The sequence below is a fragment of the Centropristis striata genome, chromosome 3 (genome assembly GCF_030273125.1).
Source record: "Centropristis striata isolate RG_2023a ecotype Rhode Island chromosome 3, C.striata_1.0, whole genome shotgun sequence".
In the NCBI taxonomy this organism is placed as follows: Eukaryota; Metazoa; Chordata; class Actinopteri; order Perciformes; family Serranidae; genus Centropristis; species Centropristis striata.
This window is the reverse complement of record NC_081519.1, coordinates 7,928,365-7,952,404: the sequence shown is the minus strand read 5'-3', so window position 1 is coordinate 7,952,404 and position 24,040 is coordinate 7,928,365. Positions and strand designations below refer to the sequence as shown.

General features: G+C 39.2%; 2 protein-coding genes across 4 annotated transcripts in view; one reads left to right on the top strand and one right to left on the bottom strand.

Annotated features, from left to right (window-relative positions):
- eps8l3a (EPS8-like 3a) overlaps nt 1–24,040 on the top strand; it is a 188,079-nt gene that overhangs the window by 18,361 nt on the left and 145,678 nt on the right. The window lies entirely within an intron of this gene.
- LOC131967174 (AMP deaminase 2-like) overlaps nt 1–24,040 on the bottom strand; it is a 34,524-nt gene that overhangs the window by 8,590 nt on the left and 1,894 nt on the right. The window contains exons 1-9 of one of the 3 annotated variants that reach the window (XM_059328622.1): nt 20,671–21,530; nt 4,914–5,044; nt 4,432–4,562; nt 3,743–3,811; nt 2,549–2,660; nt 2,253–2,439; nt 787–925; nt 614–703; nt 14–143 (exon numbers count right to left, since the gene is read on the bottom strand). In XM_059328622.1, coding sequence (XP_059184605.1) covers nt 14–143; nt 614–703; nt 787–925; nt 2,253–2,439; nt 2,549–2,660; nt 3,743–3,811; nt 4,432–4,562; nt 4,914–5,044; nt 20,671–21,115 — 1,434 coding nt within the window. In that variant the 5' untranslated portion in view covers nt 21,116–21,530. Of the gene's footprint in view, nt 1–13; nt 144–613; nt 704–786; nt 926–2,252; nt 2,440–2,548; nt 2,661–3,742; nt 3,812–4,431; nt 4,563–4,913; nt 5,045–12,076; nt 12,380–20,670; nt 21,531–24,040 lie in introns of those variants that run through there. The other 2 variants (XM_059328625.1, XM_059328623.1) reach the window with 2 other exon arrangements.

Genomic DNA, 24,040 nt, shown 5'->3' with positions numbered 1-24,040 from the left:
AGTGATAGATTGCCTTTCGTATGTTGTAGAAGTCTCTGTGTGGAACTTTCTTCTGAGCTGCCAGCTCTTTCATCTCATTCAGGAGGATGTGCATCTGGAATTTAGAGCTCAGGTACTGCAGGCGGCGGTAGCAGAAAGACTTTCTGTGAACACCATACGGACGAAACATAGGCATAATTGGTTGGAAACTAGGAAGGCACTTAAAAATAAACGTTGTTAGAATTGTGATGGTTCTCCAATGAAACCAATGTCCTTGAGTGCTACATAACAACTTCTTTCTGTAGGAAGTTTGAGAAATTTAGGCTACCTCAAAGAATAACTGGTACCCAGGAATGATTGTTTATCTACTACGTTTCGACTGTATCATCTACTGGATTCAGGGTAGATGCCAAGGACAAATCTCGGAACGTTAACAAAAGTGAAAATAAATTTGTTTATCCGCCTTTTAAACTGGATACGCTCAAAAATGTGAGGGTTTCCTCCTCAACCCATGCCACATAACCCTAACCCCTTCTACCAAGTTTCATAAAACTTAGGCCAGTATTTATTTTTTTTGTATCCTGCCAACAAACAGATACAATTTATAGAATGATGGTATCATAGAAACACTCACACTGGGCCATTGATAATGAGGGCCATCATAACATTCATGTCTCCAATATACTCTGTCAGGTCGGGATAGGGCAGGTCAAGTTCTGTGCTTCTGAAAATGAGAACAGCATAAAAGTTATAAAAACAGACTCACTTTCTTAAATTAAATTAACAAGCCGTTTTACAGGCACATACTTGTCCATGTTGGTTTTCTTGTTGTAGACATGGACGACTCCACCAACCATTTTGCAGCCATATTCTGTGTCTGCTGGCAAATGTTTGGGGTCCAAGTCATAGGGGTGCGTCTCTGAGACAGGTGGGTGGACCGGGGCATCTGGGAAATGAGGAAATTGATTTTAATTCTGTTTCATCATCCATGCTACAAAAAAAAATCTCTTAAAATTATAAACAATGACACGGTACCTGCTCAGATAAAAGAGACACAGTGTAGGAGTGTTTATTACATAGTGGTCCCGGGAGACTACTGTGTTTTCATTTAATAATTACATCTAGATTAGAACTTGGAAGCCAAATAAAGAAAGCACAACAAATCAAAATAAAAAAACAGCTGTCAGGGGAGTGTTTTTCCCATGCACAGCGCAGTGGTTTTGCCCACTAGTTCAGGGTGTGGATGAGGTAATTAGTTTCGCTAGTTCTTACTTTATTTCTGGTATTTTAAAGCTATCTCAGTGTTGTATATATATGTATGTATCTATCTGAAAGACTTTTTTTAGCTTGAACACACTGATTAGTTTTGGTCCTGGAAAAGCCCTTTGAAAGAAAAGGTCTCATGTTACCATAGCCCTAATTACATCATGAGACAAGCTTGCAGAGCGCTGAAACACTTTGCTAATGTAGTAAGTAACCTCTATTATAGTAAAGAGGAGTAGAATAACTAGAATCCAATAGAAAGACACTATTTGGTCCTTTGGGGCAAGTGAAGGATTTAGAGCTGCAGCTAATTATTATTTTAATCATCGATTACACTGAAAATCATTCTCTCAATGAATTGATTAATAGTTTTGTCAGTAAAATGTCAGAGAATAATGAAAACAATGATGATCACAAAGTCCCTGTGATGAAGATGACACTTTACATAACTTATTTTGTCAGATGAACCGTCCAGGAACAGACATTCTGTTTCCCATCATACAAGACAGAGAAATGCAGAATAGTACATTTTCAGGTTGCTCAACTAATATCAAGTAACTGTTACAGTTCTAGCTGGATTAGACTGCAATTTTCAGTTTTGTCCCTGATGTCTCTTGTATATAACAGCCCACTGACACCTGCTGATGCAATCTTTCCTGGTGTTCTGAGAAATAATATGAAAAGAAACAAGCATCCCCTGTAGAACAGGGCCAGGCATGCTTAAAGGCTCTATGTTGACAGGTATTCCCAAAACAAAATGGGAGGCTACACAAGGGGTTTTCCTGTGCAACTGTATATGAAGTAACTAAAAATGTTTTGTCACAGTGTATAACTCTGATATTACTGCCTCCTTGTGGGATACAACACTCATCTCTACGGAATTCAACAAAACCCTTCGGACAGAACAAGTGTTTCCTGCACCATGTGGCTCTGTCTTTTCTGATATACACTTTCTAACACTTATTTCTTCCTATCTGTATCAGAACATGTTTTGTGTGTGCATGAGTTACCAGCATCTACAGGGGTCTCTGCTATATCATCGTAGTGTGCCAGCTCCAGAGGCTTCATCCCCAGGTCCTGCAGGGCGTGAGCTGTGGTCTTGCAAAAGGACTGCATGGATCGCTTGATGTACTTCTCCCGGATGAACAATGCTTTCACCACACACTTTGCAGCATCTACCAGGTCAGTGAAGGGAACCTGGGAAGTTATCAACACATAGTAATGAAAATACGAATATGTCTAACTGGAGTTAAAGTTTAACTGCTGAGGAAAACACAAAAATCATACAATTAAAACAGCTGCTCACCCCACACTTTTCCTCTCCAGATATAGAGACCCGCTGGTAGTCTCTCTCCATTGGCATCTCCCTCTCCTTAAAGCCATAATCAACAGTGTCCACACTCTTCTCCTTCAGTAACCTTAAAGGTACAGATAGAGTTTAAAACAAGAGAAGAGATGAAAACCATGTGGATATAAAGAGGGGCAGAAAAGTAAATGAAGGAAAAGATAATCCAGATGTTGTAGTTACACACAGCTGCAATAAACACCTATGGCCACAGGTGGTGCCAAAGACAACAAAACAGGGATCTTGGAGATTGTAACTTTAAGTCAACACACGTCAATAAATGTGAATACTTTTCAAAGTGAGATGTCAATCTATTTCTGTTATAAACTTAAGTTAGTTAACCTGCTGGCTGGCCAACAAGGACTGTAAAAATTTCTCAGGGTAAACAGGAGATTGCCAAGGAAACAGGTAGTCCAATCAAGATCAATAAAACTTTCAAGTACAGGCTTTAGACTTTCAAACTTAAGACACTTGCTGTATTTAGACAGAGGTGACAAAACAAAAGAACAAGGTACACATCTGTACATCTATAAAGTCACCAGCAGGGGCAAGATGCTGATAATCGCTTAGTAATGTCCAAGCATGATCCAGTTAAAAAAGCGGTACAAACACATGGTTTTCACAAGGTACAATGAGGAATAAGGGCTTTAACAACCGGGTGTTTTCATAAATGATAAATTATTCATGTATTTGTTTATGTAATCTATTTATTTTCTTTTTTTTTTTGTAAATATGTATTATTTAAATATGTATGTTTAGGGAAAAAAAAAAAAGTGTTAATTGAGTAGTGGAGAAGGGGTAGGTTTAAATAAGCATATGCTTCATCCTACTCCTTTTCGGACATGTTGCGTTCAAATTACAGCGTTTTATTTTGACTATTGCTATTTTTTGTTTTGTTTTGATTATTCTCATTGGATGTATTTGTTTTTGTGTTTATGTTGTTGTGTTACTCGCACATGTTTGAAATAAAAGCTGAACTGAACTGAAAAGTACCTTCACCAGTTCCATAATAATTTTGGACTAGACATTAACATTAAGTAGCTGTCGCGCACATTTCTAAGAAAACAAGCAAAACTGAGATGAACTGAAAAAAATAAACTACCAAAGAATTAAATCAAAACACAAAACACACATACTGAAGCATATCTCACTCACTCTAGGTCTGCAGCACTGTCGATTTTCATGAAGTCCTGTTTGGCTCGGAGCAAGATCTCTGGCTCAAGCCTTGGGGTGATATGCAGCAGCGCAGGATAGTGTGGGCATAGCAGAGGGCAGATAGGCATCAGAGGTAGTGAGAAGAAATTAAGCACACAAAGGGAGATAGACCATATATACGCACAAGATCTTACATTAACACACTCAACAAGCACTCTCTTACATACAAATATATATATATATGCATACATACACACACAAAGCATATTACGTATTAAGTGATTGGCACAAACACAAAAATATTATCAGTTAGTGGTGGAACACCCTGAGGGGCAAACAGGGGCTTGCAGGGGTGGCATGTAACAGAACCAACGATCAGCTTAGTGCTGCCGATAGCATGGACCCTGGCAACCAAGACAGAAACCGCCTCCTTAGAAAAGTTTGTTCAGAAGAAGATTAAACACCACAACAGGTGCAATGTGCTGGGTAGGCCAGTTAGCTAACCACACTGATTGCTGGGGTTAGTTAGATCACAAACTGGCATGTTGGAGGCTGATAAGCGTGTGTACACGGGTGAAAGCAAGACTGTGCGTAAAAGACGGGGGCTGGGGAGAGCTCTGTGTGTCAGAGATACTGATGAGAGTTTATTTTACTGGCCTTGTGTGGACACCGTGTTTGCATTTCCTCACTTTATGTCCTGGCTGATTTGCCTCTCTAGGCGGTGCCGTCGCTCTTCCAGCTGTTCGATGGGGCTGTCCTCAGGGAACTCATAAGGAGCGCTTCGCATCTCGCTTTCCGCCATGCTGCGTGTGAACAGCTCCTATTTGCAAATAATAGTCATATTGTTTATGGTGTCATAAATCAGAAAAACAGGTCAAATAACATTCACCTATGGACATATGGGGGACTCTGGTCTAACTAGAAACTACCAGCTACATTTGCCTTCAAATAAGGCCATAAAAGGCCAAGGCAGATATTGAATAAGTGTGATTCAGAATTGCACACTTTTAAGGCAATATTGTTGATAACTTAATTCAGTAAATCTACAAAACAAAATCCTCTCGTGTTAAACTAGTGAGATATTGGTTGCTGAAATCATTCTCCAGGCAGAAAGCCAGCCAAAAAACATACATTAGTTTCTCATGTAATCAGTATGGCTTTGAATTCGTACCTCAGCAATCTCTTTGTACTTTTCCTCCATTGATGTTCGCAGGTCGATTGGGTAGTGTGTGAGAGAAACAGGCGTCCCTGGAAGTGATCTCTGGGGCTTGAGGGGTTTGGGCCCGGATGCACCACACAAGTCTGTAGGCAGAGAGACAGAGTTAAAGCATGTGATATTAACATACAGATCCGCAAAGACTTCAAAATCAGGTGTGAATAATTACTTTACTTTAAGGTCCTGGTGCGAAGTAAAGGCAGAGACAATGAGCACAATAAACAAGTAAACTGCTACAACTGAGCATTTTGAAAACAATCATGGTCACTTACAAACATGAGCCTACATTCAAACATAAAACAGCCACAACCAACAAAAAGATAAAAGCAGTACAACAGCTAAACATTTAAAAAGTCTGTCATAAAGGAAGGGGTCCACCCCGTAGCGATCTTAGAACCTCATCAGCTATTGGGTGCTTTAAGTAAAAGATTAGTAAAGTAACAGAACCACCAGTTAACTAATGTATTCTTTACACTAAGCATAGTGGCCATGGGAGAGAGTCATATACATTTCACCAGGTAATACAGACAGCAAAATACTGTGTTGTGTTCTTATGCAACTGTTAAGTTGGACTGATAAGGCCTCCACTCCGTAAATGTTTACTATCAAAACATCTGAGATAGAAAGACATCTCTCCAAACACACCAACACACATATACAACTCGACTTTTTATAGTGTTCATTTAGTCACAGTGTACAGCCAATTGCATACCAATCATGTGCAATGTGTAGTAACTGACAGAACTTGTGGGGGTTCAGATACACAAGGACCATCTGGGTGTTTGTCAGCTCACAGCTAATTAAATGGCAAGGATGCCAAACTCCCTGCAAACTTAATAATTGTTCATCATTTTACAGTCTGTTGACGACAGAGACAGACAAATATGTAAGGGACAAAGCTAACCAGTACCATCACAGACAAAAATAGCAAAGAAATTATATCTGGTTTACCAAAGGTTGCAACAAGTGGTGGTTTGAGTGGGCAAAGTGAGCTAAATTTGGGCTTTCTAAAACCACAGACCATGTGTACACTACAGCTTAGACTCATGTGGGCCTTAAAACGAACACAAGTGCAGATTCATTCAGTTAAAAGCTATAGACTTCGGAGAAACAGCTAATACAAAAAGCAACTATTTTCATTTAAAGGTAGGTCAGAAAAACAATTGCAAATCATTGCATTCTGTTCAACACATGACTAATCTCACAGGACACAACCACAGACAAGCTATGAAGTGTGTAGAAGCGACTTATTTCTTGTTAGTATTTAGTTGGGTATTGTTAGATTATTCTAGGTTTTTTTTAATTTGATTTGATTTTTGATAATATTTTCTTTTGCTAGCTGTATGTTTAGTTTAATTATTATTATTATTGTTTGTGTGTTGCATAAATAGTCATTTTATTTTCTATGGGAATTGGGGTAAAACTGTGGGCACCTGAGGTTATATAGGTAGGTAGGTAGAGAACCAGCATGCACCCTGGTGGGCCTGTGTTTTTTACCAGCACAAGAGAGGCATCAGGAGCCATGATTTCTTTGTTCTTTTGTTTGCTTGCTTGGTTTGGAAAAATAAACCATAAAAACCCACAGCTTTGCATGGACATAAGCTTATTTTGCATGTGTACACCACATCCCCATCAGTGGCACTTTGATTAGGTTTGATTTAATGTTAGTTTTGATTTTTTTTGGACAAATGGCCACTGTTTTCAAGATTGAGCAACTTTCCTTCCTTCAGCTACACAGACACATTTCTTGAATATATGAAACACAAAGACATTGCAAACAGGCAGCCAGAAGTTAAACAGACGCAAACAGGGCATAACCATGATTACCTATGAAGCTCTGGTGACAGTGGCTGTGGCTCTATGAAAATCCTTGTATTATGTCCAAGAACAGAAGCCGGCTTAAGGAAAGACAGCTGTACCAATAGATAGTGTGTCACTTCAATCACACACAGGCATGCACACATACTTGAAACAGAATTGCCCTAACCCACATGTACACACTGACACGTGTGCACACACACACACACACACACACACACACACACACACACACACACACACACACACACACACACACACACACACACACACACACACACACACACAAACACACACACACACACCTGACAATGACACAGAGGGGCCTTCCCCTACCTAGACCTGCTGGAAACAGATGACGCCAGCTCCACTTCAGACTAAACCGAAGACAAGAGAGAGGAAAACTACCAAAAGACAAAATCCCTTTGTCTCTAAAGTCTTATGGACACAGAGGAACATCAAAATTACTGACTGCTGTGTACTTTCCAAAGAGAGAGATGGATTATACTTAATGAGAACCATAATTTAAAGAGTGCCATGGTTATGTGCACATACAGTTATTCACTCATAATAAGTCTATGGCTGTGGGAGTGGTGTGTTCACTGACTGTCCTCTATAATTGCTGCCGTTATTGGTACCGTGTCTGGCCTGTGACAATTAGTCTTTGCCATCTGCTGTCTGGCTCCAAGAGACAGAGGGTAACTTTCCACGGTATACTAACAGTGCCACTTTAAAACATTCCAATATTGCACATACAAGATTTAAAGGATGTGGGTTTTAGCTTTGCCACAATCTGCTGACAATCATATATTCAAGGGCATAACGAGTGTTTGAGAACACATGCATCAGCATAGCCCAATAAATACTGTATTTTTGAGGTGGATATCTATAGGAGTTGTACAAAACTTTGTACATGTTATAAACACGTGGTTCATCTTGGTTTGACTTTAAACAATGTTAACTGAGACGGGTAGTAGCATAAGGGTGCACCATGGATGTATAAAGAGATAAGTATTACTTTGCTTACAGTATCTTAAATATCTTGCAATATATTGAATCACCCTTATATCATGATATGTATCATCATCATTCTTGATAAAACACAGCCCTTATCTGTGGATACAAAGATGTTCATTTTAACATGGACAAGTAGTACAAGAGTACAGACACAGACCCAAACAGAGTCATCCCCAGTATAGTATCTATGTAAACCCCCGGCCTGTCCACCACGGATTACTCTTAATCCAGCACCCCAAACTCTATTTATCTCAGTGACATCATCATAGTACTGTGTAGCTCTGAGGATTGACTATGTTGTACAGATTGTAAAGCCCTGTGTGGCAAATAATCGTGACTGATTGTGATTTGTAATAGAGGGCTTTATCAATAAAACTGGCTTGACTTGACTGATAGTAGAGAGCACTAACCTACATGTAACCACAAACACACAGGGAGAAATTCAGCAGACTATAACATTAAAAATAAAGGAAAGCAGAAGAATAAAACTCTGCCTCGCAGATTCTCTCTGTGCTTTTTGGCTCATATTCTGCTCCACACTGTTAGACTTGCATTGTTTTGACATGCAAAACCAATAAAACCAAGAGACGACTATCATCAACAACAACAACAACAACAGAAGCACGAGCAAGTTTATGATGAGAAACTTCAAGATAGACTAATTAGTCATAGAGGTCTGGATGATTTTTTTCAGTTACCGTTTAATTAAAAAAATGTCTTAGTAGGAGCTAGACATGTAAACAAAGAAGGGCACTGTTGATTTGTCTTGACAGTGTTGCAGCTAAGATGATATAACACAGTCAATAAAGATAAATATCTTTGATGTCTGGGCCATGATGGAGTCAAACCATAAAAAAACACTTTGACTCTAGACTGTGGGCTTGTCCTTAAGACAAATTTAATCCGTGTGTCCCATTTGGGACAGAGAGCTAGAGTTTTTTTGGTAGCATTTCTGGGAATCCTGAACTTTTGTTTTGTTGTTTGCTTCAAGCCATTGTGCAGATCCAGAGTGCATGCCACTGTGACTTGGCACACAGACTGTCAAAGAAACCCAGCCTCTAACTTTCCCTCAAACACATTATTTACTGTGTGAGTGCATCTTATCTGTTTTAGACATCGACCTTTCTATCTTCATGAAGCCACTGTAAGTTAAATTTTTAGACCAGTGACTAATATTGACAAAGCTCTCCATCTCAGCTTTCTCTCACATCTGGGACCTGACTGTGCACACCGCCCACATACACTGCCCACCTGTTCTTTTGAACCCTACCAGGGACACAGTCATCTAGAATCTGTGGCGCTGCCTCTGCTCTGTCAGGATCAATATGTTCCTTAGAGCTCTCATCCTTCTTGTCCCTCAGGCTGAAAGTAACAGCAGTAGTTTTGGCAGTGCCGTATACTGAAGTAGTGACAAAACATTGTACAACAATGTCTTTGAAAATATTCTATAAGCAGATCAATCAACATCAATTTGACCACGTCAATTTCAGTTATTTGTTGTGTTTATTGACAATAAAACTAAATTATATGCAACAAATATCAAGTCCCATGAGCCCCAGTTATTAAAGCTTCCCATAATGATAAACATTATAATACTGAGAGAATTGATGAGATCTCCTACTTGTGGAGTCAGTTATCTCCCAGTTTAATTTCTATATTTATTCTATCCTCTGTAAGTGATGAACATATCAATTATAGAGCGGGAGCGCAAGAAATAATGTATGTATTTTTCATCAATTATCAACTGCACCACATTTCGCTGGAAACTACTACTCTCAAAGCAATGTCAATGAGACATGGTTCATTAAAATAACAACAGCTAAGGTTAGAGGCATTTTGGTGAATACATCTGGCCTTGCAATGTCTCATCCGCATGGGGTTCAAGCACACTGTGCTGGGTACACAAATATCAAAAGAACGACAAACAAGTTTTAGCACTACTTGCTTTAATGTTTTTTTTTCTGTAATGACTCCATGGCATCTTTTTGACAGTTTAAGCAGTTCATGTCTCAAAGAAACAATGAAAAAATATACTTTTAATTTAAGTCTACATCTTACATGTGACCTCACAATGCCTGCAATTCCTTTTTTAATTTTGGTCTAGTAATGCTTAAATAAACTAGAGTTTCAGTTGAGTATAAAATAGATAATTGATAGTTCTCCTTTTTACTTAGATATTAGCAAGTTAGAGGCTGGATCTCTCAACTCAACTCTCAAAAGGAAAATATAATTTTATTTTGCATTAACTATTAGAAGGTCTGTTTTTTTTTAACTGAAGTGAAGATGACTTAGGCGTGCTCCTCCTCTCCCGGATTGTTTACCTGTTTTAAAATAACACATCCTGACATAACCCCATTTAGTCAGGGTGTGTAGCACGGCCTGTGTAACTGCACCAAAGTTTCTGCAATGTCTTATATATGGAAAATGCATTCAAAAATACATTTTAAATACCAGCTGATGTTCAAACTGTGTTCCACTTTTAAACATTACATGACAGCAGATTTCATATGTATCAACAGTTCTACTGCAAAAGCTAATTTAAATATTTCGATTACAATTCGCGCCACATTATTAACCTTTACAATATAAAGTTTTTATTGAATGTTTGATTTTATTGGTGATTAAAAAACGCAAAATATATCATCACATACATTAAAAAATCAAAGAGGATAAAAACACAATAAAGCCTGAAGGCTTATTTCTAATGTGGTCCTCTTGTAAAGATGTAGAACATTAATGTATTTATTGTGTTATCACAATATGATTCTGCTAAAAATCAATAAACAATTAATATTGAAATATTGCCCAGGCCTACTTATTGTTTAACAGCTGACCATATGTTTGGTGATGTATTATTCAGATACATGAACACAATCAGCTTGTGTGTACCATTATCACCACAAGACCAACTCATTAAATACAGGCTATAATTATATTTCAATTGATGCAAATACGAGCCTGACGTCTGTTACGACAGCAAAGGTCATGTACAGAAAGAGATGTCACGCAGCAGCAGTGCATGATGGGCATCTTAGAATGAGAGAAACTGTTGATAAAACAAAAAAATATTTCATAGTACCTTACAGTAATGGGTTTTAATTTACGATTTTGGTCTACTGCAGTTGTGGCTCCAATGTTTAGAAAGAGATCTCGCTTCATTGCTGAGAGGAAGAGTGATGACACACGCTTCAGATGTTCCTTAGCAACCACAGATGAGAATAAACCTCTACTTCAGGTCTTCATCTTGAAAATATATTATCAGTTCTAGGGATCCGTACAAGGGAACAAACATGGCTGAGGAAATTTGCCGGCTGAAAACTACTGCCTGCAAATTCACTTTGTGAACAGTTGGTGCATGATTTTCTTTTTTCCAAAAAACATTAAGACGGACTGAAGGAAAGATAAAATTACATTTCAATTCATGCACAAAAACAAGATAGAATTCTAATACTGTGGTTTTCATCTTAACTGTTATTTCATGGCTCTCTATAACATAAACTGCCTTTAGGAGACAGATAAGTCACTAATCATTGCCATCACATACACCAACAAACAAAAAAGATGCTCTCACAAAAACACTGCCCTAATAAACAACAGGAAGGTCAGCATGTTCAGTTAGACTTTTAAAACTGAGACCCAAGCAGTTCACAGTATCTGTCTGCTCACACAAAGTGCCTGACGAGTACAGTGTTGATGATGCAAGTCTAAATAAGATATTAAGTAGTGTCGTATCAGCCACTTAAACACTTAAACTGATGCACTGCACAACCTTGCAGAATGTGTGCCATCTGAATCTGTATGTTTTGTTTGCGTCGGCACACTCGCATGGATCTCAGTAATTAATCCACTGGGTAATATTACTGCATCACACAGCACTGTAGCAAACAGCAGCAGGGACTAGATGCCCCAAATGTTTACTCTCTGCAACAGCCAGACTCTGCAATAAACTATAGCACACATCAAGCTTTACATCATCAGCATCATAGCAACAGAGCAGCCTAACACATGCATGACGTATTTTCTCTCTCTGTTAATGAATACCCCCCTCTCATTTCTACATTTCCTCCCACTGATTGCTTCCTGCTGTCAGCTTATTCCAGTACACAGCAACTGTGTTTACTCACACCTCATCTGTCACCGTGAGCTTGCTTGTGCAGTATTTTTGGAGTGATAAGTACCATGCCTCACACAGAACTGCTGTAACTTCTAGTAACACAGTATTAACATTAAATACTCTGCAGCATAAGGGACTGTTTCTCATTAAGCAGCATAGGTTACAGTACCTCTATCTCCCTGTCCGTTACGGTCGCAGTGGCCTTGTCTGAGCTCTTGCGGGATGCTGGGACATGTAACTAGGCCTGGGACGGCCGATGCACCCTCCCCCCACTGGCACAGTTAGAAAGAGAGAATGACAGCAAAGAGAGAGAAGAGAGCGACAGGATATGCTCTCTCCTAAGCACAAGCTGTTCTTAACAACGGGATCACACAATCCTCCCTCTTTTTATCTTATCTTTTCTTCTCCTGTTGTAATGGAGCACCTCAAGTGTGCTGGTGAAGTTGTTGTTTTTTTCCCCGTTTCCTCTGATTCTCTCTTTCTGCCGCTGTCTCTCAGCTGCTTCCTGGATTACACCGGTTTTCAGTGCATGAACAGCACAGCCTCCAAGCTCCCGGATTTAAATACTGGGTTGGAATATACCACGTGGCAGAAAAGGGGAGGGACAGGGGTGAACCACTTCAGCCTCTATTGTGCTGTAAAATGGAGGAGGCCCTGCGTTTTTTGGCCCCTCCCACCTCTTTTCTACCTCCCACCTCTTATTCATGATGCACTGCTTTGGTCACCTCATGACTGAAAACCTCTATATCGTGTTGTGAACACCAGTGTTTGAAAACCATTATCACATGTTCATTAAAGGCAGGTTTTATTGCACATGGATTGAAAAATCTTTTTAGTGTGTGTAATAAAAATCACTAAATTTGGACTTAATTTATTTCCCTCACTTGTAGTTACCAACACTGCAGCACTGTAATATAGTATTTGGAGGACTTTTTGGATAGCTCTTATTTATAAATTGTATCTTTTTCAGTTGGTTCATTGATGTGGCTTCAGAATCAGAAGTACTTTATTAATCCCAGGGGGGAAATTACTTCAGTTACAGACTCCAGTGTGAAAATATTCTAAGAGTAAAAAGTAGGAGATACAATAAAATAAAATAAATAAAAATAAAATAACTACAACAAATATACAAAAATATTATACAATGTGCACCACAAAATAAATATGTTTTGAATATTAGCTGCACTGACGATATTTAAATATTGCTGTTACAGTGAGAACTGGAATCAAACACACTTTCATTGGTGCTTTTTATTCACAGAGCTGTTTTAGGGACCAAGTGCTAAGCACACTAAGCTGTTTGACTATTGACTGGACTAACCTGTCAACAACTGAAACGACTGTGCAAATTGATTCAACTGAAAAAAACAAACCCAGATCAATCCAAAAGAAACGCTCAAAAGAAAATTTGTGAAGCAAGTAACCCGGCATCTTTAAGGTGGAGAGGAAATTAAAAACATCTACAACGTACACCTCGATAAAAGACACATGTAGTTCATTAATTCAAGGTAACACACTGTAATAACTACTACTTAACCTAATAAAGCTTTTCTAACCCTTTTCAAAGTTAAGAACGAGCCCTGTGTGTGTTAACATGCATGTGAGCTCATTTACATGCTGCATGCTGTTACTTTCTGTAATGATCACATGATGCCAGGGGAGACTGTTTCCTTCCTCCCTCACATGACTTTGGTGCGGCACAAGAACGGCCTTTCTGGTATGACTGCATACAAGAAAACTGCAGAGTTATTTTTTGTGAAATTTTAAAGCAACCCTCAGAACATAGATCATCAAGGAATTTTAACGGATTATGGTCAAACAAGACACAAACATCAGCATGAAAGAAACACAAAAGGGGGACACAAACCACTCCAGGTACTAAATTCTGGACGGAGTCTAAGTTTTGTGAAATAACATCACATACAAATGTCTCAGCTGCAGCTAAAAAAGCCCGCAATATTCAGATCAATGACGCAGAGGAAACTGTGAAGACAATGTTGCTCTACTTATGACTCTTAAGTGCAAGTTTGAATTTTTTTTCTTTCCTTTCATAGTATCCAAACTCAATATTGTGTGCTAACCTAGTTTGACAGGCAGAAAGATTTATGGGCCACACCTTTGTGCCTACTAGTCTCTTAAATCATTTAAGAGTGGAAGAAACTTTACCTCCACATCCTAGAAACTAACCACAATCAACACCTACCTACCCATCAGTCTTTGAAAAAAAGCCGACCCAGATTCACAAAACTGTCATTGCTCTAGCTGTGTGGCCTGTGTCATTACAGGCCTTAACTGTGGTGGCAGGTGATGTTTCCACATCCTTCTGCAGGGTACTAAGTGGAATTTTACAGCTCAGCTGAGGTCTGACGTCAAAATAAATAAACAATCTATTTCAAGCTTTTTGTTTAAAAAAGATGAAGGTTGTTATTTTAAAAAAAAACATATAATTAAAAGTTATATAAAGGGCGACCTTTTCATTCATTTAAATTGTAAGAATAAAAGTGAATGTACTTAAGCAGGTTTAAATTGGATCAATCTTAACGATTTAAGACATAAGATCAACCTTCATTTCTGCAAGATAGTTAGTGAAAATAATGTAGAAAAAACTGAAAGCCTATTGTATTTGCTCATGACTTTGACTTTCAAAAAGAAATTCCATAAAAGCTTGTGGTTTCAGCTGTTCTGAATTTAAAGATAGCTACATAAATAGAGTTTGCACACCTTATTGAGGATGAATTATGATGAAGAGTATGTGTTTTGTCATTGATGACATTACTTGCTTACAACAACAAAATCAGAGCAAGCGGAGAAGCTTTTTTTGCTAGAAGCCACACATTGTAAATGTCCACTTTCTTTAAATCACATTTCTCGAAGGCAGCCTGAGGTTTAGAGTCTTTTCCAGCCCCAGCTTGAGGTTTTCTTCCATTACCTCTGTTGTTTCCCAAGACACCAATCAACGGAGTATGTGGGAGTCGCTGTGCACCATTTTTGTCTCCCTTTTCTCCCACAGGAACACGAGGGACAGCATTATTGTTAAGGCCCTTGTCAACAAACCTAATCCCTTACCCTGCACAGAAATTCCCATGAGAATAAAACAAATACTCCAACAAAATACTCATGGCTCTTAGCATTCAGACTGATGCTGTGTATCTCTCTTCCTGAGTCCATCAGGAAAGTTCTCAAAACAATAAATCCTCCCTGCAGCCCATCAGACACAAATACAAAAACACTGACTGTATACACACACACACACACATACATGTACACATACACAGCCACTGTGTATAAACACTAACGTACACACAAGTACACACTCTCCTCCAATCCTCTGTGATTATCCAGAGCCCTGTCCGGTCACCAAACCTCTTGCCACCTCTCACAGAGCAGCTCTCACCGTATCTGAATATAGCAAAGAGGAGCACTGTGTCACTTGACACTGTCAACATGTAGCACACTGTACTTAGCGCTGCTCGGACATTGAAAGGTTAAGTGAAAGGTGTGTAGGGGATAAAAGCCAAAGGCAATAAAAAGACTGTTGCATCATAGAGATGGCTAAGTGAGGGGGCTTCTGATAACACACAACCTGTTTCTATGAGCTAACATACAGACTCACACTCACTATTCTTGCTTTTGTTTACCATCTTGTTTGTTTAAAAAACACTGAAATGACAGCATACTATAAATGCTAAAAAGTTTACGTCAGCTGGCATATAACATATAGAGAGAATATGTGAACAACATACAGAAAGCCAAAAAATTTGTAATATGTTGAAATTGTTGGTTGGTATTTGTAAACACATAACATACAAAATTGGGATTGGATTTTTAACTCCTTTCCCATCCCATTACCAAAAAAACAAATAATAATAATAATAATAATAATAATAAAGGCAGGAAGGGTGTCCAAACAATCTGGCTGAACATTCAGTCTGACTGAACCAATGGTTATATAAAAATTTGACAGTTCATATTATCTATTGATTTAGAGCCAACATCTCCCCCCAATCTCCAAGAATAATTTACTCTTAAAATTCACAGATGAGCAGTAAACCATGATGAGTTTGTGATGAGAAACTGTATGGGTGTTTGTATTAGTGGAGATCATTAAGTGACCACGGGAGTGGTGGGCGAGCGATTCACTGACTCCCTGAGGTCACAGGACAATAAAAATCCAGTCAGGGACCAAACATCAGCTGACGCTGGTTCATCTGTGATCAATGAGCAGGATTAGATGAAAACAGATCTTTATTAGGAACCAGGCTGAGAGCAGAGACAGACCAAAGCAGCATGCTTAACTGTACCTCAACAGTGAAATACAACCCATCATAACAATGTGTACAAGTGCTGCAAATCACCCCACTGAGACATGGTGTGTCCAGTGGCATGATGTCAGGTCTAGCTTTTCTGAACATGTGAGTGTGTGTGTCTGTTTATGTTGTGGTGATGATTAAAATGACAGATATTGTGGCTTTGCTAGTCTACTTGCCCCCAGCAACAACAGGCCCACCTGTTGCAGCTTTCCATGCATTGGTTCCTGGTGCTGTGAAATCCCTTTTGCAGGACTGACACACTTCCTCTGTTATATGGGAAGCAACTGAGCTATTCATAGCAGAAGAAAGCCCTGGAATTTTCCACCCAAACACAGAGCAAACTGGTTCTCACTTATGTCAAAGAGCCGAGACACTGACAACCAGCCACTTGTTCAAAACTGATGGTCTGAAATTACAAAGGAAAATTATGCCAAGACTCCCTCTAGTGGGGATATTGAAAAGTTACACAACTGTACTGTGCTACTAAAAGCAGTTCACAGAAGATGTTCTAAATATTCACACATTTCTTTCACCAAAATAACATTTCCATATCAAGCACATGCCTAATTGGGTTTGCAAATCATCTGTTAAATGATGTGATATGAAAGTAATTTGTCATACCTTTTAGTTGCTTTTAGTCGCAAATGTGTCTTCACTGGTTTACTCACTGCTTTCAATTTTACAGTTTCACAATAACATATTCCATTGTGCAGTGACACAGATGTTCTGCTTTGCCTCTTGGTAGTGAAGAACTAATTCCACTGACACCTCTTCAGAAGGAGTGGGTAGCACCTACAATTTGCTTTAACACCCACAACTACAACTGTGAGGTTATTGGGCCCTGAGCAGGCTCCTCATGTCATAAGTTTCTCTCTAGTGTGGGGCAAGGGCTGCCGGGGGTGGAGTGTTGTGGGTGGGGTGATTGTGCAAGTAAAAAATCCATAGGGCAACTACTTGATAATTCAGTGGGGAAAGCCCCCTCAGGCACAACGGTAAAAAGTCCACATGGCGAGGTAAGTCATGAGACATAGAATATACATGCATTTAAGATAGGAGCCCGCAGAGACATGCCATGACAGGAACAGTATTTCTGATAAATAATCAACCAGAACAGGGAGAGGCTGGAGTGGTGGAGGGAGCACAGTAACCAGTCAACTGCAGCATGGAGCACAATGTATAGTGAGTGGGAGGCATGTAGATTACTGTGGAGCTGACAGTGCACATAGACTTTGTATCCAAACATGCCAGAGCACAGAAATCCACTTTAAGAAATCCACAAAATAATCTTTGCAATGTAATGCAGTGACAACACAACTTGAAAGGAACACCGCTCCCACAACCCCCCAACCACATGAAAAAAGACCCTTAGCCGCCAGGCCTTACAACTGTTCTGGCCAAATCAACAACATACTGATGTCAGACACACAGCTGTATTCAAACCAATCAATCGTAAGTGTAAGGAGACAGAACTCACGTAGGTGATCACAACAGGATGCAGAGCCAAAACTATGTGGCTCAAATTTATACAATGCAATAAAAGTCCCTTACAAGATAGAGAATACACCAGGGACCCCATTAAGAACAACACAAGAGAAATGTACTGGAAAGATATTGGACCTGCATTCAACATTTGTGCATCGTTTTAGATTTGATAGTAATCTCTAAACTATTGAAGATTAAAATATTCCCTATTGCCTTCTGAATCTGAAAACTTTTCACGGACCCCCTGACAGAGTGCCATGGAGGGCCCCCTGACCCCACTTCACTGTCTTTGAAGCCAGTAAGTCAGTTAAGATCAAGGTAAGAGCTGTATGAGATCAGATCACAAACAGAAAGCGCAGCAGTGACTCATGCCAGAAAGAGGAATTCCCTCCACCTCTCTGAGAGATGCTTTAATAGCCTCTATACATCACGTCACATACTGTGGCTCTGGCTGCAAAGCTAGGATATTACATATTCTGCTTCATGTGATGCAATGAGGATCCAGTGGGAGAGCCTGCAGGCAGAGACAGATTCCTGCAGCTGAGAAAACTGACTGAGTAATCAATGTTTCCACCAGCAAATCAACACCACCACTTACATAAGAGAACTGTTTCAAGTGTGCAGTAGTGCAGGAGATAATAATCTATTTAAAAACAAACTAAACCTCAAAAAAGAATTCAAGGAAAGATGCTGTGGAGCCGAGCTATTTCTGAGGTTGCTTCAAAAAGTAACACAGGAAATACGGAACGCTTCAGTTCATGACATGAATTTAACACCAACTGTTCAAGTTGCAGCTAGAGTAGATTTTTCTGCAGCAGCTACTTGGCATCACGAGGGCTAACAGACTGGTGTGGTCAGATGGAAGTGCTATAATGGGTGCCCTACATGTGGCTCTTATGACAGACTGGGAGTGCAGAGGGCTCAGCCAAGCGGCTAATTGAGAGGACTTAAATGACTGCATGGATGGAGAGACCTCTAAGTTATTTATTACTGCAGCAAAGACAGGCTTCCTCAGCAAATACAGCACTGTGTGTGTCAACATGAGTTACTACTTGATATCTGCTGCAGCATCCCTCCATACATTCAACATTTGTGCTGTGCTATGGCACACTGTGTAAGTAGCTTCAAATTAAATCAATATTAACATTTAATTGACTCATAGATACACTGCTGGTCTAACTTTCTAGTTTATCCCCACAGAGACCAGTTAGCATCAACTTCAAAGGTAGCAGAGCTATCATCATTCAGCCTGTATCCCATAACACTAAAAAGTTAATGAAACTAACACGCCTTCAGTTCTTAATTATTTTTATTTTATGAATTCACAATAATGTAAAACGAATTACTTATCAAAACTATCCATGTTCTAGTAACATATAGGCCTGTGGTGACAAAGTCATAATAAAATATCAATGTCAAATAGCATCTTATATTGAACTGATTTAATCTAAGTTTAACTGTTATAAAGCAAGAAAGAATCCAAACAACTGCACTACCTACAACTTTGTTGCAATTCGTCAAATTTTGTTTTAAAAGTACAGGGGTCATTATCCATAATTAAAGATAAAATACACTAATTAAAACTCAATTAAAGACCATTAGAGTTATCACACAGCTATGTTGTAATGTTCAGCAGTGGTTACAAAAACAATATGATATAATAATGTTTTGTTTTTTCTACATAGTCACTGTGTATTTTCCTAAACAAGGATCATGAAATTTTGGCCAAACATTTAGGGAGGGTCATGTCAGGGAGTGAAGTGCAGTTGTGAGATAAAACAAGCCCACTGCTCTGCCAGCCCAGGCTAATGAGATAAGGAGAAGCCAGTAGACACATGATTAACGGTTGTAGCTTCAAGGGGAGGGCAAGTGGCCCATTAAGAACTGGCCATTGCTTAACAATACAGAGATCTTATATACATACAGAGAATATCTCAGCCTTCATATTAAAAAAAGTTTATCTTTAATATGCAGAAAAGTAAAATACATGTTTTAAAATAAAAATTTTGTTCCAGTGTTTCACGATGTTCAGTGGGTCAACCCTGGGAAAGAAAATAATTATTGTAATGTTGGGTGCATATCTGTTTGGGTAGGCAACCCGCATAACAGCTAGCTATGAGAATTGCTGTCAAAAGGTGCTTCCTATAGTACAATCGAATGTTCTTTCATCTGCTTGCACGATATTAAAGTAAACACACTAAAAGCAGAGTCAGATCCATATTATGTGTTTAGGTTTAGTTGAATTATAGTGTTTTTATTAATCCAAATAAAAAAAGAATCCAAACTCGAGTCGTGGGGGGCTTAGATTGGGCAAGAGGTGGGGTACACCCTGGACAGGTTGCTGAACCAGGGAGAACATGCAAACTACACAGAGAAGAGCCTCAAGCCAGATTTGAATCTGTGACCCTCTTGCTGTCAGGCAAAAGTGCTAATCACTACATCGTGTTGCCCTGAAACTTAAGATAATTTATCAACTCAAAATGCCAAAAAAAATTCTTGATTATTGCATCACCAATAACAGTGTCTGCAGCACTTACAGTATGCAATGTGCTTCTGTCCATATTTTGACATTTAAAACAACTAAACAATTAATTAAATATAAAGACAGTAGATTAACTCAATTTCAGCCATAGTTTAGTTAAAATATCCTTGGTAGTAAAATGCATTACTAACCCTAACCCTTACCCACACAAAGCAGCGTGCATGCTGAATACTAATTACAACATCAGTCCAAGCTTGAAACACATTAAATCAAGGTCTCAACAACACAAAACAAAATATAGCAACTAACTAGAGTTGCAGTGCTCTCCCCCACAGAAAACTCAGTTTCCCTCTTGATAGCTCCTGGTGACCAGCATGGACTCTTAAAAGCCACTGCACAAGCATCTGTGTAATTTGCTCACTTCTCATTCATTTACGAGCTGAGAGTTCATTCATTCCTTCTATGGGACCCCCTCCCACCCACACTCACCAGGAATGGTGGTACTCTGCAGACTCCCCCTCTTGCGAAACGGGGATTTAGGTTTAGGCTTCCCTTGTCCATCGTTGTTGGAGGACGAGTTGGAGGAAGAGGATGACATCTTGCCGCCTGTGCTCCTGTTACTAGTGGAGCAGAGAGAGTCAGAGCTGCGCAGTGGCCAGCAGAGGGAGAGAGGAGCTCTGACGCTGGAGCTCTGTCTCACGGTGGGGCAGTGGGGTGGCAGGACCCATACTGGGCCGGGAGAAGCTCCTCTGCAGAGCTGACTCCTCCTCCTAGCCAGCAGCAGGTCAGCAGGCATGCCGCAAAGCGACGAGCTGAAAGGCAGCCCAAGGCTCCCTTTGCTGCTGCTGTGGGCCATCCTCCTTGGTTGCCCTAGCAACCAGGGAATGAGCTTCCTATAGCCGATGCAAGGAAAAACAGCCATAGAGGAAGGCATTGAGATCAAAGTGTGTAGCTAGCATGACAGCCAGCAAGCATGGAGCCCGACAGCACCCTGCTAGCTGAGCACCAAGGTGAGTGAAGGACAAAAGTTTTTCTACTCAGCTAAAAATAGCAATTAGATATCATGAGAATGTGTGTTCAACCGAGAGAAAGAGATCCAGATGAAAGGCAAGTGAATAAAAAAAAAAAGTAAAAAAGTATAGAGGCTGGTCAGAATGGATAAGCCCAGAAACCAGCTTAGAGTGTAAGCTGACTAATGAACTCACAATCTTCTTTACTGGAAAATTCAGAGGGGAGTCACACCGCATAATCACACACAGCAAAGCCCGCCTGGCATGATGTATTATAAATAGGGACAACCAATGCCAAGCCGGCTAGTCAAGCTACCTGTGAGAAGTAGCCACACAACTTTGTTTCATGTGCTTCCTGCAGTGTAGTAGCGTTAATTATTCCACTTTTATTATAAGTGTAGTAACCACACAAGCGTCCACAAGCCAGCAAACAAATAACAAATGAAGCAGTTCATTGTTGGTTAGTATTTTTACCAAAACTTTGCATTATTGACCCTAATACTGTATGCACAGTAACTCAACTCCTTGAAAGTCCTTATTAAAAATCTGTTGATCATCACACAAAAATGCATAATTTGTCTTTTAAAATGAACTTTTTCCTCAGTCTTAGGCGCAATAAGATTAATTTTAATGCCAAAGGTGAATTAATTCAAAACAACTGCATCACATCTACTGCATATTACTGATGCTGGATGACACTATTGACAATTGATTATGTAACATTGGCCACAGAGTGTATTTCGGAACTTGGGGATTGCATCTCTTGACAAAGTAGTCAGAGCAAGAGAGCTCCACAAAAAGAGTAAATAACCCCATCTAGTGGTATGAACATTTTATGCAGTTAAATACAAATACATGTTTGTCCCTTTGGAGCACATAGCTGTTCAAGCAGCTTTAGTTTATCAAATTGTACAGAAACTAAACAGCAAACATTTTGCTTACATAAACAATGAAAACAGCATTAAGGAGGTTGGCCATAATTTGAATGCAGCATACTGATAATTTAGTAAATGTGATCACTTTTACTCTCTGTACATAACAGTATGGAGCACAGTTTTCAGGGTATAGAGATTAATTTCAAATATAGCTGTCTCCTCGACCACCATCCTCTAATTACACTTCAGAACACAACTGAAATGACATTGCAATAACAGGTTTTGGAAGTAAACTGGCCTCTGGTATTACAGCAGAGACTGAACTTGATCAACTCCGAACAAAATGTTCAATTTCCTCTTAGAATGAATTAAAATATTGATAATAATGGATTAAATGTGGATCAGATATTTAGGAATCAAACTGTGCCTGAAACCAAACCCCAAAACACAAAAACCTATCACACCGATCTCTAAAAGTGAAATAGACTCTAGAAGTTATTTTGTGGGATTTGGCTACAACAAAGACAATCACAAGCCTGTTCATTAGAGCCTGTTCACTCTGTCTGAAGACTGAAAACAGACCTGCAGACATAGTTTAACAATCAAACTCAATCTTTCTGTCAAATCTTGTTTCTGGGTGTCTCGAGCCTTTTCTGAAATCTGACCCAGTTTTGTGCTGACGCTCACCATCTGGTGCAGCAGCAGCAGCAGCAAAGGGTAAAAAACAGAGGCCTACTTTTATCTGAAACAAAAATCTGACCCCCATGCATAACTAACCCCATGACTATGTCACACATTTTGCTAAAGCCAAAAGCCTTACCTGAAAACAGCAGTCAGTTATGTTAGCCTGCTGGCTCTTGTTTTTCCTTAGCTGGTTTTCTCTTTGCCTCTCTGTTTGGTTAAGCTGTCAGTCTACACACCCTTTTGCTAAAAATGAGACCACTGTGCATATCACTGGCTGCTTGGGGATTTTTTCCCCACTCCTTCAGAGCAAAGCTCATGGATTTCAGCATTTTGTTTGCTGAGGCCAAACACAAAAAAACAGGGTTCTCTCTTTCTACATATAGCCTTTCATAGAAAATATATAATGTAAAACCGAATCTATCATAACTTAACAAAGCATTAATTTCTTTAATCAGGTTGAGTACACTTTGCATTCAAAAGGCTGATGTTGCCAAACTTAAGCATGAGAAAACTTTCCATTTGTTTTGGAAACGTGAGAAAGAATGCAAGTTACTTTTAACACTATTTTTCTTTTCTTTTTTTAAACACAGCTGTTTGTAGGATGCATGATGATGAGGTAATATATCTATTTGTGACTATGTAAGATTGCCAACTGTAATATGATGACGGTGAAACAAAGGAAACTTTCTTTAGCTGCCAACATAAATGTATACATTCATGTTAAAGCATGTCTCACAATGTGTTTCATTAATAAAATAGACATATTTACAGTTTTTCTCAGTCGCAGTGGTGCATTTCTCACATCACTATTAACACTTGCACAACAGTTAGTTCAACCTCCACAACATTTAGTCATTTGTGCACATCATAGTAGCAGTTTGTCATTCCTTCCAACAAATTACAAATGCTTTTGGACATGCATCAATTGCTTTCATACAACGCTCTGCTGTTTTGTAACAATATAATTTGCTTATGTCATGTCAGTCAAAATGAACTATACTTGTGAATGCTGGATTGTCATTCCATATAAAATGAATAGTCCTCATTTCATTGCTTGAGTCATGACATACAAAAATGTTGAACTAGTTTCAAAATCTATCAAGCAAATTTTATACATTTTTTAAATCTTTTTTTTTTACTGAAAATGTCTCCGGAATTGAATACATTTCTCTCAGGTGAACCCCAGCTTTCACTGATGAGAAGGGCTGTGTCTGCCATAAACACAAAATGTAACTTCAAATCTTTTCACCCATCTTCTTGCTCAGTTTTCCCTGTATGTAATCCATACAG